This window comes from Aedes aegypti, chromosome 3 (assembly GCF_002204515.2).
Source record: "Aedes aegypti strain LVP_AGWG chromosome 3, AaegL5.0 Primary Assembly, whole genome shotgun sequence".
NCBI classification, from domain to species: domain Eukaryota; kingdom Metazoa; phylum Arthropoda; class Insecta; order Diptera; family Culicidae; genus Aedes; species Aedes aegypti.
This window is the reverse complement of record NC_035109.1, coordinates 361,289,743-361,304,265: the sequence shown is the minus strand read 5'-3', so window position 1 is coordinate 361,304,265 and position 14,523 is coordinate 361,289,743. Positions and strand designations below refer to the sequence as shown.

General features: G+C 39.0%; 1 protein-coding gene across 6 annotated transcripts in view; it reads right to left on the bottom strand.

Annotated features, from left to right (window-relative positions):
- LOC5568514 (transcription factor AP-2-epsilon) overlaps positions 1–14,523 on the bottom strand; it is a 213,147-nt gene that overhangs the window by 972 nt on the left and 197,652 nt on the right. For all 6 annotated transcript variants that reach the window (XM_021850497.1, XM_021850496.1, XM_021850498.1 and 3 more), the window contains 4 exons: positions 5,266–5,473; positions 949–1,147; positions 508–772; positions 273–440 (listed from right to left, as the gene is read on the bottom strand). In XM_021850497.1, coding sequence (XP_021706189.1) covers positions 273–440; positions 508–772; positions 949–1,147; positions 5,266–5,473 — 840 coding nt within the window. The remainder of the gene's footprint in view (positions 1–272; positions 441–507; positions 773–948; positions 1,148–5,265; positions 5,474–14,523) is intronic.

Here is a 14,523-nt window from a genome sequence, read left to right as displayed (position 1 = left end):
GATTTCACATTTTGTATACACCCAGCGAAAAAAAAATAGCACCATTTAGTGTTTTTACTTAGGTAAATCAAGTTTCTATAAGAATTTATATCGTACTAAATTTAAACAAATAGTAATTCTTCACATACAGTATGGCCCATAGAAAATGCGAAAATTGTTTGAACGAGAATTTGGCATACACAATCGTTATATGTCCTTTGTTTTCATGAGTGAGTGTTAATCCAGACAAATATGAAAGGTTGGTAACGCTGAGATTATGTTCTAGAGCTTACCTGGATGGCTGTCAGCGCTGCCACAATGGCGGGTGATCCGAAGCCGTGCGAGATAAGCGAAAAGTGCGTCAGATGTCGCTGAATCGAGGGGTCCAAGATGTGCTGGGGTCTGGTGTTGCACAGAGGTGACCGATCCTGGTTCAACAGGTCCATTAGTTCTTTTGTAATCTGCAGAAACAAGAATAGTTTCTATTAGTAAACTATTATAAATCAATTGGGATTGTGAATATATTACCTGTTTAGTATTGAGCAACAGTTCTTTCCTTCTGTAGGATTCCTGCGGTTCCGAGTATTGCCGCGAGAGGTACTCGGCGACTTGTCGGGCAGGGAATTCCGTCTCGCAGACGTAGCCAAAGTCACGCGCCAGGTGAATTGCCTCGCCTTCCACCAGGGATGTGAGCAGCGTGACATTTGCCGCCTTGCGTCGTCCCGCCGGTAAGTTCAAACCGATTTTCTCCAACTTTTCCCTTAGTAACCGGCCGCCGTTTTTACTCTTTGCCCTGTGGTAAAAGAACGAAAAGGCGACAGATAATTATCGTGCTTTTGCCACGGTTGATCTAATTTCGTTCGCGCGGATACAATGCAGACAACACTCTCATCGGTTCTGCTAACAATTAGTGCAAAACGCGTTAATGAATGCAAAGAAACACGTGGATGCAGAGAATAAAAAGCTCACCGTCTGAGAACTCCTCCGAGAAGCGACGCGTTGAGACACTCGGGTGGCGACAGGCGACGCTGCACTTCTGCCACCGTAACTTTGTATTTCGAGGTGCTGGAGAGGAGACTGAGCCGGCCGGGAACGGAGCAGAACACGTCCGACGGGGAGCCCATGTTCATTTGGCTGCTGTCCTTCTTGATGTCGGTGATGGGGAAGTCTGAAAGTAATCGAAAAATAAGGTTGATGTAGAAGTGTGTTGCTGAATGTTTGCTGATCCATTCAAATCAGCTACTGAGTATAGAAGATAAAGAATCCTGGACCACAGTGTAGTTCCAGAGTTAAAATTATAGGCATATTGAATAGTTTACTATAAAATAAAATCATGAAAACCGAACATCCCAAAACTTTTTTTAGAAATCTTTTACGTCGTCACCTTGACGCTACAAATTTCAAAATCCAAATTTCAATCTATTCATCATTGAAAGTTTGACAATTTCACAAGGTTATGGATAATCACAGAGAATATGATTGAAAAGTAATCTTTGACTTGTTTTCATTGAACCACACGCTTAATGATCTGTGAAAATCTGGCAAATTTAATTAAGATTCATGTTTCGACAAATTGAACTAAAAAATCAAAATTTCGAGTTATCTAGTTGTAGCATTAAGGAGACGACGTAACAGTATTGTCAAATGATTTCCACACTTCAATTATGCTGTTTGAAGTCTTACGCATTCATTTCGTGCCACTACATAAATTTTTTGATGAGATATTTTTCATGTGTTTGTATTAGTTTACTACTCTGTTTGTACTGTAATAGTGTAGTACAAATGTTACTCCCAGTGAATCAATTGTCACCCAACACGCAGCAACAAAGACATTGTCACCTTCCATTCTTGTTGCAACAATTTTATTCCGCAACATCAGTTTATCATCACTTGAACAGTATATGACAAAGATTGATCTCCACGTGCGTAGCGATTTTCTGGGCTTCGCATTGTAATTTTCAAGAACTTTTTCCGTGTTGGTAAACATTGACACATTATAACACAGCATCCATAAAACAAATTTGAGTTTGTGTTTATAATAACTGAAAAAACTGATTAATCGCGAGTTGAAAAGGTTGCAACAATATTGCGCTCTGTGATTGTCATGACAATTTTGCTTTTTATTGTGTCCTTTTCCGTAACAGTGGCGACAAACGGTTGTGAGCGAGCTTGCTTTGTTGTTTATTTTTCGTCTAGTTTGATGACAATTTGATTACTGGTTACTCCAAATGTCTTGGCAAGAATCAACTATGTATTCCGCTAGGGAGGAGTCGTCCATGTACTGTTAAAGCCGCTTCCTCCTGAATTATTACGAATTTTACTATTACAACATCAGTTCATAAGTATTGCGGGAGTATGATCAGAAGGTCTATAAATGGCTGTATAATCTAATTTTCTAGAGCAATTCGGTATCACCGAAGACGTCTATGGTACCACTAATCCAGTGGTCCTCCTCGATATATCGAGCATAAAAGTAGTCCCAACTGACCAATTTCTACTTCACATATTGTCGATGTCACAATAAAGGCGATACGTAGACTCCTTTGCAACTTATTTAGTCTCTTCGGACATTTCTCCAGAGAGAAAGACAAGGGGCTTGCCAACATCCCATGCTGCAGCACAGCTAATCCAGTCCAATCCATGAATGAATGAATCTGTGCACAGAGGATACGTCGAAAATGGCGAGATCCACTTTTTCTTCAATCCCCTTTGGGATCATCTATTTTATTTTCGTTTCCATTTACATATACAAACAGGTGCCGTGCCGAGTGACACTCTCAGCCACCCCGTCGTCATCGATCGCTCGATAAGTGAGGAAGTTATCGTTATAATGGGATTATACATAAACGATCCCAAATGGGTCTACCCTCTCTCCGGTCCCCGATTTAGTCGATCCCAAAAGAGGACAAGAAGAGACATCTCATTAGCATAGGCGATATTGTCAACTAGTGACTACTGTTGAGAGGTAGGTACGAGATCTGCAGCCACCACCGTATCCCACTGTAAAGGGTGTCCCTCTTCAAATTGCATCATCCATTGGGTATTGTTTACATTGTATTTTTATCGCTGATTTTAAATGGCGTTACCCGAAAAGGAACGTCTTGAAGTGATTTTGTGCAAGCTCCTGGAAAATCCTCGATTCTTTCGGGACATCGGAAAACAACTCGGAATCGTGCAGTCTACGATGAGTCGCGTGATTAAACGTTACTACGAAACTATGAGCATCGAACGAGAAAATACAGTCGAAATGGATGTTCATTTAGTGATCAGGATCACAAGCGTATCGTGAAAGCGTTTAAGCGGAGTCCCAATGCTTCGGTTCGAGACGTGACCGGAAAGCTGAAAGTTTGAAGAGTCGGTCGACTAGGCAGTTTCATACAGCGTTTTTTCCTAGATGCACTACGATGTGGAACACCCTTTACACAGGAAACTTGATCTACAGTTCCCAGTAGCCTTTACGATAAGATCACACACTCTGTGACTCTCCCGTGTTGTTGGACATGTTAATCGCTCGGATCGATCAACGCACGCGATTGCGATAAGCGATCGTCGCCACGACGATCAATTCCGACAAACTATCAAATCCTCCTAATCCTGTCCGTCCTGCCTCTCATCTCAGAGATGAATCTCCATAGACGGAAAAAGAGGTGCTAATTAATCGTGGAACTTTTCGTCAATGTCTACGGTCGACCGTTGTGTCGGTAAAGTTTCATCTGGTTGGGATTCCATCCGGATGGTCGGTCGGGTGGTCGGAACAGAGAGGAGGGTAAATCACAGAGGGAGATCCGATTATTAGCCAGATGAGATGCGGAGAGGAAGAAGGGCGCCAAAGAAAGGAAGAAAAAACGTGCGTTAAAGAGCGCGCTTCTGCACAAAGCAGTATTGTAATCTGAAGCTCGCCAGTTCTCGCAGCAGGCCGACGATGAGCATTGGCAGTGTGTTTTTTTTCCTTCGGCCTACTGCGAGAAGTTTTCCAGTTTTTGTTGTTTGATGCTGTGTATAGGTCGCTGTCAAAGGCGGTTCATAAATAATAAGCATTGTTGCGTATATGGTTGGCTGAGAGGTGCGAATGGGGATTGTACCTATAGTTTTGTAGGTGAAAAAAGGCAATATGGAGGGAGTCTCCGGCACCTAGGGAGGTGTCATGTTCTGAAGTTGTTTGTAGGTTTTTTTTTGTCATTCTATACCACAGTGCTCAGGAATGGTGTGTAAAAATCGCAAAGCATATTTTGATTAAGTATTGTTTTGCGTTAGTAGTACAGCTATGCCCCGATGTAAGACGTACTTCTTCTATGCGGTTTCCATGTAGGACGAGAACAGCTTTCCCGGGAAGCTCACAACGTTGGACGGTGTGCAACAGCCAGGCTTAACAGTCGCGGTATAATTTTCATCAGATCCAGTCAGTTTGTCTGCTTCGCAGACGAAATGGATATTATTGGGAGAAACTTTAAAACGATGGCAGATTTGTCCACCCGTCTGAAACGCAAAGCAACAACAGTTGGATTGGTGGCGAATACGTCGAAAACAAAGGTGGATGAGTTCGTGTACCTCGCATCACTGTTGATTTGTTGAAAAATGCAAAGCTGTTCTGGGATTTCATGTTTTGACCAGTAGTTAGAAACAGTGTTGATAGACTTACACTCAAATTTCAACCAATGATCTCTCCCGCGAGAGCAAACTCATAAGAGATCTCAAAATTATTCGGTCATAAAGCTCGTCAAAAACTCGTGAAAACCGAATGTTCTTGTTCACGTTAGAAAGGATTACTATGATTCTATCAGACTAACAATAATCCATTACTTTGTGTGAGTTAAATGTGGAAGTACGAGACAATGAGTCAAAGGGATGAGTCAACTCGTTGATGATTTTTTGACTGCTGAGTTACGGGATTGTCAACTCACGCATGGAAAATTTCAATTGTGAGTCATGAGAAATTGAGTTTTTCACAACACTGTTATAGAAATTAGGACATCTGTAGGTGAATTCCGGCGCAAATTTTCTTCGAAGAGAAGAAATTTTCTTCCATAATCCACCAGCAAGAAAATTTTCTTTTCTTCGAAGAAAATACGCGCCGGAATTCGCCTACTGGTGGCGCAAATAAACATGCCATTTTTGATTCGAAAGATGCAAATAAATCATTTATACATTTGTAAGGTTCTGAGAACACTTGAATCTACAACGCTTTCAGGGTTTGGTCACACCTATGAAGCCTCATCATCAAATGATCACTACTTTGAATGCTTATAACTTAATCTGTAATCCATATAGTAAAAAAACAATACTCACTTTTCAGCAACGGTAAATCGCTCATGAAGCCGGCATTCTCGTCTATCACCGGATTTTGCCCGTCGTCCACAGCACTCTGCAGGGCCTGGTGCAACGACAGCGGGTCATGCTCGTGGGCCCCTAACCGGGTGGCGCCCGCTCCGCTTCCGATCGATCCACTATAGTCACTCCGCCGGTCCGAGTACGGGAAACCATGTGAGAGTTGCGTCTGTTAAAATAAAAAGGGAAAAGTCGAGAAATTAGCCTAAGAATTTGGCAGAGCCTGGGCCTAAGTAGCTAGCTGATAAAGTTTCTTCTAAGGGGGGAAATTGTTCGGAAAGGAAAGCCGGAAGACGATGATGAAATTGAGCCGAAGAATCTCAACATTCGAAGATTGTTTCGGAACCGATGGAAAAATAACCCCTCCGCGGAGGGTGAAAAGTATGCGCCAAGTTTGCTGCTCTCGTTTGGCTGTACGAGTTTAGGGAAGTGTGGCATTCTTCTTCGATAGGGCTGATTGTTTAATCACTCCGGAAACGTGTAGATTCTCTGAGTACAGTGACGGACAGAAATTTTCAACTACAGTCAACTCACTCGTTATTTCGTATCTCGATATCGAGATAGAGAACCATACTAAAAGCCGGTTTGCATGGCTTCCTCAATGATCCCTTGGATTACATTTTCACTGGTTTTGTGTTCTGTATCTCGATACCTCCCTAACTCGATGTTCCTTAAATATCGAGTAATGGAGAGTTGACTGTATTTGAGTAGAAAATATCATATTTACTATATTTATGTATTTTAGCATATTGCTATTAGGATTTCACGTTTATATTATACATTTGTACAACAAAACACTAGCAAAAAGAGCTAGCAGGAACATCATTGGCGTAGGAACAGGGGGTCAGAAAAAAGATTTTTGCTGGATTGCATGGATAATATTAAAAAAAGATTCCGATAAAACTTGTAGAATTTTTTAAGAGAGCTTTTAATTATTCGGTACTAACTTACTTCAAAAGATAAGATTCTTAATCACTTATATTTTGCCGACCATCTGTTTGAAAAGCTTCCTTTTCATACTTCCAAAAGCAACACTTTAAAGAATTTAAAGAAAAAGGAAAATTCTTGGAGTCTTGAAACATTGCAGAGGTACGATGAGCTCATATGGGTCCCGATTTATGTAAGTCCATCAGGATTTCCTCAACATATTATCAAAGCTACGAAACTATTTCCTCCAAGATTTAAATTTAGTAAATTCTTACATTACGGCAATAACAACACACTAATTAAAAATAGACCCCTTAAAAAAGTTTGTTTCGAATTTCAGCAGGTAGGAAAAAAATGGTTTCTACATCAATCTGTTCGCCAAAGTATCATGAAAGTTCGGAGTCCATGCGAAACATTTTCTAATATGTTAGATTCGTATACCGTCAGTGAAATTTCAATCCATTTAACGCCAGAGACGAAGAAAAAAGAACAATATTTTTTGTGGTAAATTCAAAAATAAATCTTAAGCTTTTGTGTGGGATACACTGTAAGAAATTTCGTCAAAAAGGATCAGAAATCCTACGGTAAATTCTTTAGTTTTCCGAATTCAATTAAAGCTAAAATTCTCCAACAAATTTCTTGATAAGTTCTTCCAAAACTTATTTTTGTATCTGTCACTCGTGAAATCTGATTTAAAATGGATATGACGTGATTTGTAGAGTTATTTGTAAAGAAATCCCTTGAAAAATATATTCCTGGAGTGGTTTTTGAACCAACACATGAAGAGTGAATAGATTTCTGTATGTTATTTATGGAAGAATACCGGAATTGAGAAAAATGTGTTAAGTAATTTATAAAACCTGAAACAATTGTGCTTATTCTGTGCGGCGTGTTAGTCGAGACGAGTCGCTCTCACCGCGAGTGACGCGAGACGACTAATGTTAATCAAATGGGAGCGAGTCGACAATTGTCACCTTATTCGACTCGTCTCACCTCACACGCCGCGCAGAATAAGCACAAATAGCTGATGGAATTTGAATAAAGTTGTCAAGATCAAAAAAGAATTGCAAAATCCTTTAGTAGAACTGATGTACAATTTGCCAGAAAAATCGCTAGTGCTGTTAAAAATATTTAATACTTGCATGAATCTCTTGTAAATTTTTCAGACAGATCCTTGGACGACATTCCAGGGTAAACAATAATATAATTCTCTGAAAATAATAAAATCCATGAACAAATTTCTCGGGAAAATTGGGAGTATTTTCGTGGCAAAGCTTTTGAAAACAGTTCAACGTATTCCACCAGAAATGAAATTATTGATTTTTTTTCACACTTTCTATAAGAAATTTCAAAATATTACTTTCGAGAGAGTTTCGATTTATATAGAAATCTTAGCAGTTAGAGAATTTTCTGTGAAAATAAAAATGCAGATAGATCTGCTAAGAACTTCTCTGAGAAATCGCTAAAACAAATCCTAATTGAATTCAATTGTTAGTGAAAATTTTGTGCAATACTGGGAGGAATCTTTAGGAGGACACCTTGAAGAACCATTTAATGTTTTTTTTTGTAGGAAGTCCTGGGTATTTTTTCAAGCAATCTTTGAAGAAGAGATTTTCTGAAACATGTGTTGAAGAAATCTGAAGAAAGCTTTACGAAGAAGCTTATAGGCAAAGTTTGAAAAACTATTGGTGAACTCTCTAAAGATTTTGTGGAAAAAATCTTTGCTAGGTGATCTTGAAGAGAATTTTGGTGAGGTTCCTAAAATTTCTTGTACTTTTTTTTGATAATCCTCAGTTATTAATCAATAACTGGATGATATTTAAAAACTCAAAATTGTAATTTATGTGTAATAAAAACGTAGAAAACCTGGAGAAACGTTGAAAAGAATGTCTAAAGCATTCTCTGGCTTTAGATTTTTGTATGTAATTTGAAAAAGATTATTTAAGAAATTTTATGATAAGCTCAGAAAGCCAAAAAAACATTTTAGGAAAAAAATGTTGAATAATAACTACTAATCTTGAGAATGGTTTTTCGTGGGAATCCCAGGGGGAACTGAAAACTGATAAAGAAGTTTTTTTAGAAAGCATGGAAAAAGTTCGGAAATAATTCATGAAGAAATTACCATGGGAATTCTCAGAGAAATCTTTCAAAAGCACATAGTGGAAAACTTGAAAAGTTCGTTGAAGAATCACGAGGGATATTCCTCGTGAGTTATTTGGGAAAAATCTTGATGTGTTTTTTTACTATTTAATATTTTTCGTAGTGAAAGCTGAAATTTACAAATACCAGTGCACTGATGGGTAGCGATATGAGATAAAATGACAAAAAAAAAAAAAAAAAATAGTACAAACCTATGCAAACTACGAAATTTGTGAAAATTGTGATTATTGCGACCGAAATTATTTCTGTAAAACAAGAAATTGCTAGGCCCTCCAGAAAAAAATCATAACTACGCCAATGAGGAACATATGAACATAAAGAGCTTGAAAATTACGTTATGCTTTTGTGCCGCATATTTTCAAGAATCTTATGTTTAGTGGTCATTCAAAAATGGCGTACATCATTTAGGGTAGAGGGAGGGGGTTCTACGAAAGTGTGACAGTACGTGTAAAAGTTATTGGAAAAAGCGTGAAAGAGGGAGGAGGGGGTGTCGAGAAATTCCGAAAAACGATGGATGTCACATTTGAATCGTCCCTCATAAATTTCTGCAAATTCTTTTTACTTTTGCTATGTTCCGCAAATGCGTTATTATTGAATAGCAAATAGAAATTATAGACATAAAACTACAATAAGGCAATTCAGTGATAAAGAAAAATTTTGTCCACCACTGTAGAATGATATGCTTTTGAATTGATGGCATTATGTCTTCATTCTATTATTGGAACCTGGGGGATGCAAATAGAAAAACAACAAGCAGCCAGGCTGCCGTCAAACTAAAATTTTCATAACAATGTTCAGAGTACGCCTAGAAATGTACGGTCGTGATTTAGGCACGCTAAAATTGTTATACAATTTATGTAACTTAATAACCGCCAATTGTTAAAGAATTGTTGTGCTTGGTCCAAATGATGCACAATTCTTGTACTACTGCTCAAAATATGTTTCAAACTAACATACAGCCAGCAACATTCTGATTAAGTCTATTCATGTTGGTATCATTCCTGCATTCCTACTAGACGAGCAAACACACAACATTTAGCACTCGTGGAAAAGATTGTGTTCAATTTGAGCAACCTAAATCTTCAAGTCCGTACCCCCTAAATTGGAACCATCTTTTAAACCGGTAATTGTTACTTATTTATGTAATGCTTTTTGTTAGCGAATTTGACTTACAATAATCCGAATTTCAATTATCAATTACATAATTGCCCACTCCAAAGCCCAAAAAGTCAATCCGTTTCCAATATAAATAATAGAAAATCAATTTAGTCGGGCAACGGAAATATTTGCCTCCTCAAATTCCTCCCCTGTCAACGATTAGATTTTTACGCTCGTTAAATGCCATCATCTAAGCAACCCATGGTCCGGGCAACAAACCCAGAGATTTACATGACTTTATTATCGTTGTTGCCGTCGCTTGTTTTAGATCCATATAGATTCGTAGGAGCATTGAGCGACCCATATGTTGATATGAATTTTCCGTCGACTTTGTCGTCGTCGTTTATGATACGCAAAATTGTTGACATTCCTCCCGTTTTGAGGGATTTTCCCCGTCCGGGAGTGGAAAGTGCGTGGAAAAACCCCCTCTGTTGGGAAATGTTGACTGGCATGCAGCAGCGGCAACAGAAGCAGCATCCAAGTGAGCCGTTGTCGGTCGTGGAGGGGGAGATGCAGGGGAATGCCTGGCTCTCGGTTTTGGATCGGCGTAGGAAGTTTGAGTTATGTAGATATTCCCGGTCCCCGTTTAGTCCCGGTGGTGGATGCTGGGCGGTGTGAGACGAGTTTTCTATTTTTCGGAGGTTAGGTTGTCTGTTGAATGTTACGAAGAAGTTGCTTTTGTTGCGAGGGCGAGTACGTTATCTTAGAAGGAAGCAAGATAAGACGGATGCTTCTGGTGAGGGTGAAGACTGGATGGGATGATGGGGTTGTGTCGAGCGGATTGGTGTGTTTAGACAGCGAGCGATCGCTTTGGAAATAGTTGTGTGGGTAGTTTTGCAACTACGAAAAGAACGGTTAGATATTTCTTTAAGAGTTGGGAAAAAACAGAAACAGCTTTTAGCATACTATCAGAAACATCCTAAAATGGATTCCTCGCCAAAGTTTCAAGAATGATGAATTATTTTCTTGTCCTTCACCGTACTGTATTGAAAATTTATTGGATGCAAAGAGAATAAATCTACTTTCAAATAAACTGGTTAATATTGAAAGTAGATTTGTAAAAACTCTGGATTCAAATCCCAAGAAACATTTAAGGGTTTGTTGTTTTTATTTTGGCAAAACTTCATATAACTTCAGTAAAAGATCGACTTTTTGAACAATTCAAGCAGAGTGTATACAAGTTGTCGACAGATTTAGTCTTCTGAATTAGTAACAAGATTGTAGCCTCACCAATCTGGGGGCCACGTGCAGCTCTTCATCAACCTGTCCGTCAATAGGCCATCACGTAATAAAATTGAAACATTTGTCCAAACAAACTTCCAATCGACGAATACGCGCGTGGTGAGAACTCTCGATCAGCACGCGATAGTTGGCTGCTGGTGGAGCCACGAAATCAATAACATGAAATCACGCATTTTTGTTAATTAATTTTTGTAAGCGCGTACCAGTTAGTCAGTCAATCCAGTCTGCGAGAGGTGGCAACCTGTCCTGGGGTCCGAATTCGGCTGTCTTCGAGCAATCGTTCGTTATCGATTAAATAGAGACGCAGACGCTACTAAAGAGATCCAATCCAACGCATCATCATCAACATCAGCACACATATGTGCCCGATCAGAAGAAAATAACAATCCGATGATTTCATAGCAAATTGAGCTATAATAACTTGACTAATTTTTGATTTGCTATTATTTGTAAAAGTAAGGCCTGATAAATATAATTTTATGCTTTCATAACATATTTTGCTATTGATAAGTAATAGCTTATCATTAAATTTTCATTGAGAGTGAAGATTCTTTCAAAATTTCCAAACCTATTGTTCGTTATTCATTTGTTATTTAATATCTACTCAGTAACTCATTGAACTCTCGAAAGTTCTGTTTTGATAGTCAATCAGTATGAGAATATATGACTGAAAATTCCTGAGTTTTTTATTGTGCAGATGATATTATCATAAAATTTTTGACATTGATCATTGGTATGTTGACTCTTATTACCACCTAATAAACATCATACTACATTATGCTGGTATTTATGTTTAATACCGAGTTATGGTATTCGTTTGCCATGCTTTCCCGCTCGGGTGACCCGTTATAGTTTTGAACCCTGTGTGAACTGCCAGCCCAGTTAGTCTTTGTTGGATTGAGGGGGACAGTGGGGTCCAAACGGCCGGGCGCACATGTCCAAATAAAAAATACGAAAGTCATGTTAACGTTGTTAGTCAGTCCACCGGACAGAGTAGGAGAGATCTTGATCGTGTCATGTCACGCGGAGGCATCGCGATGGAATTTGCTGTACAATTTCGGCTGCTTCCAATTTTTGGGAATATGTTGCTGCTGAAGGGTGCCAAGAGCGTAAATGACCGGCGATTGAGACCCTTGGAGGGAGGTCGATTTGGTCGGCGAGGGTTTCGTGAGCTGGGTGCTGATCCATGGAAAATGGATCCACTTTTCCACGGGTGATTTCAATGATTGGTCGTTGACCATAATTAGATTTTCTCTTTTATGGTCTGAAATGAAAGTTGACTTCCGTTTTGGGTATTGGAACTCGACGGTTACGCGTGCCACGTTTGAAATTGAATGAAAACCAATTTGAGCGATGTGATCGATTCGTTCCTTAACTACAGAATTTGGATTACCACGGCTTTTTCAACAGTACAGTATTCCACCGAACAAACATATTAACCCGTTAACACCTAGCGTCTTATGTTTAGGACACATATGCTGGACGCTTACATTAGCCCAGTGACCTACTGGTCGAGCCAGGATCTTTTCGTAATGCCAATTTCCTTGATTTCCTTGGGCTTATAGAGTATCATCGTATCTGCCACAAGATATACGAATGCGAAAATGCAACTTGGCAAAGAAAGACCTCAGTTAATATTTGACTGTGCAAGTGCACTTAGAATAAGCTGAGAAGCAGGTTCTGTCTCAGTAGTGACTACACTGCTGATTACCTACAATGTTAATGAGATAGGATAACTCGGTCTGATACGTCCCAACGGGGAAATATGCCCCTCTTAATTTTCACGGGATTGAGGCTTCTTTTACATGTAAATATGATCACATATCTTAAATATTCGCGAAAAAATGATGTTGCGCATATATGTTCTTTGAGAAGTATAAACAATCAATAGAAATACGAAAAGTATCGAAAATCAGGTTTTAGGTTTACAATTTTGTTTCTGATAAGCAAGCCTCAGGGTGAATTCTTTATTATTGTACTTATTACAAAAACTATTCTCGGCAGACTAATGTTCTTCTTCTTCTTCTTTCTGGCGTTACGTCCCAACTGGGACAAAGCCTGCTTCTCAAATTAGTGTTCTTATTCATAAGAAGCTCATGAGCACTTCCACAGTTATTAATTGAGAGCTTTCTTTGCCGATTGACCATTTTTGCATGTATATATCGTGTGGCAGGTACGAAGATACTCTATGCCCTGGGAATCGAGAAAATTTCCTCTACGAAAAGATCCTCGACCAGCGGGATTCGAACCCACGACCCTCAGCATGGTCATGCTGAATAGCTGCGCGTTTACCGCTACGGCTATCTGGGCCCCAATGGCAGACTAATGTTATTGAACTCTTTTAAGCTTAGCAGGTGGTGAAATTCTCCTTGGAAACATTTCTACCACGCTGTGGACATTTTTTATGAGAGGGGCATATTGCCCGGGTTGTTTTGAAACGTAAACATTGGGACCGTTTACAAAAAACATCTTGTACACTTTTTTGAAGCAACTTGGAAAGTTGCGTGCCGAGCATGACCATCTAAATAAGGAACACCTTGACATAAAAAAATTTAAGAAGGGATGCACTTGCTTATTCGATATAGCAGTATTTCCTTAAGAAGGCGTATTACATGTTTTTACCTTACATGATTACTGCCTTCGACAGAGTGCCATATGAATAATTATAAGTGAATCAATTCATTTGGCTAGCGTCAAACACTTGTTTCGTTAACCCCTAAATACCCAGAACTATCTTTTTTTTTAAAAATGCAATAACTTGGTGGTTTCAAATATTTGTACCTACAATGTTCATCCAAGGAGATAAGTATTGTTAACAAGCGCATGGTGTCTCCACCCCAGGAAAATAGACGTGGCTTTTTTTCGTTAAATTTCGAAGTGCTTCAATCTTATGTTAGTTTGTTACAATTCTGATCATTACAAATGGTTTGTACTGATCGCAGATACGCGATATATAAGTTTTCTTACTAATCCATACAAATTTATGTCTCAGATCTCAGATCTCCAATACACTTAAACGTTTGTGCCCCAAGCACTGTTGAATAGTTGACATAAATTTGACCGCGAGATAATCTTGCGAAAAAGATCCAGAAGAAGTAGATTTGAGTTTGTAGCTTTTATTTCCCCCTTTTGACAGATATGCGTATTTCGAATAGCTCTTGTAGTTTTCTGCATCCATAGACTGCTAGTGCTAATCGTAATAATCTGTCAAAAGATTAGCAATTGAGGCAGATTTAAGAGGTACAACACTCAAATCTACTTGCTTGATACTATTTAGGGATCATGCATAAATTATGTCACGCTCCAAGGGGAGGGGGTCCGGCAAAGCGTGACAATCCTTACAAAATGTTTGAAGGTTTCGTACAAAAAGTATGACAAGAGGGAGGAGAAGGGATCCAAAAAGTCCAAATTTAACCTGACATAGTTTCATCCCTTATTCAGATTCTGCTCAGTGGGTTCGAGTATATGAAAGATTTGCGAAATAAGTTTTATGCAATTCAGATTGTTTCAAATATAACTAGAACGCTTTGGGAACACGTTAAAACTGATCTCTAGAGCATCAGGAAGTTATGGTATGCATGAACTACATAGTCTACCTTTAGTTCTGTTTAATATACAGATGCAATGCCGTGCACCCCCAGTCATTAGAACAATATCTTATGCAAATCATTGGGGTTCATTTTTATTTTGAACTTCTAGCAAAACGTCCCGCATTTCTCTCAAATCATGAGA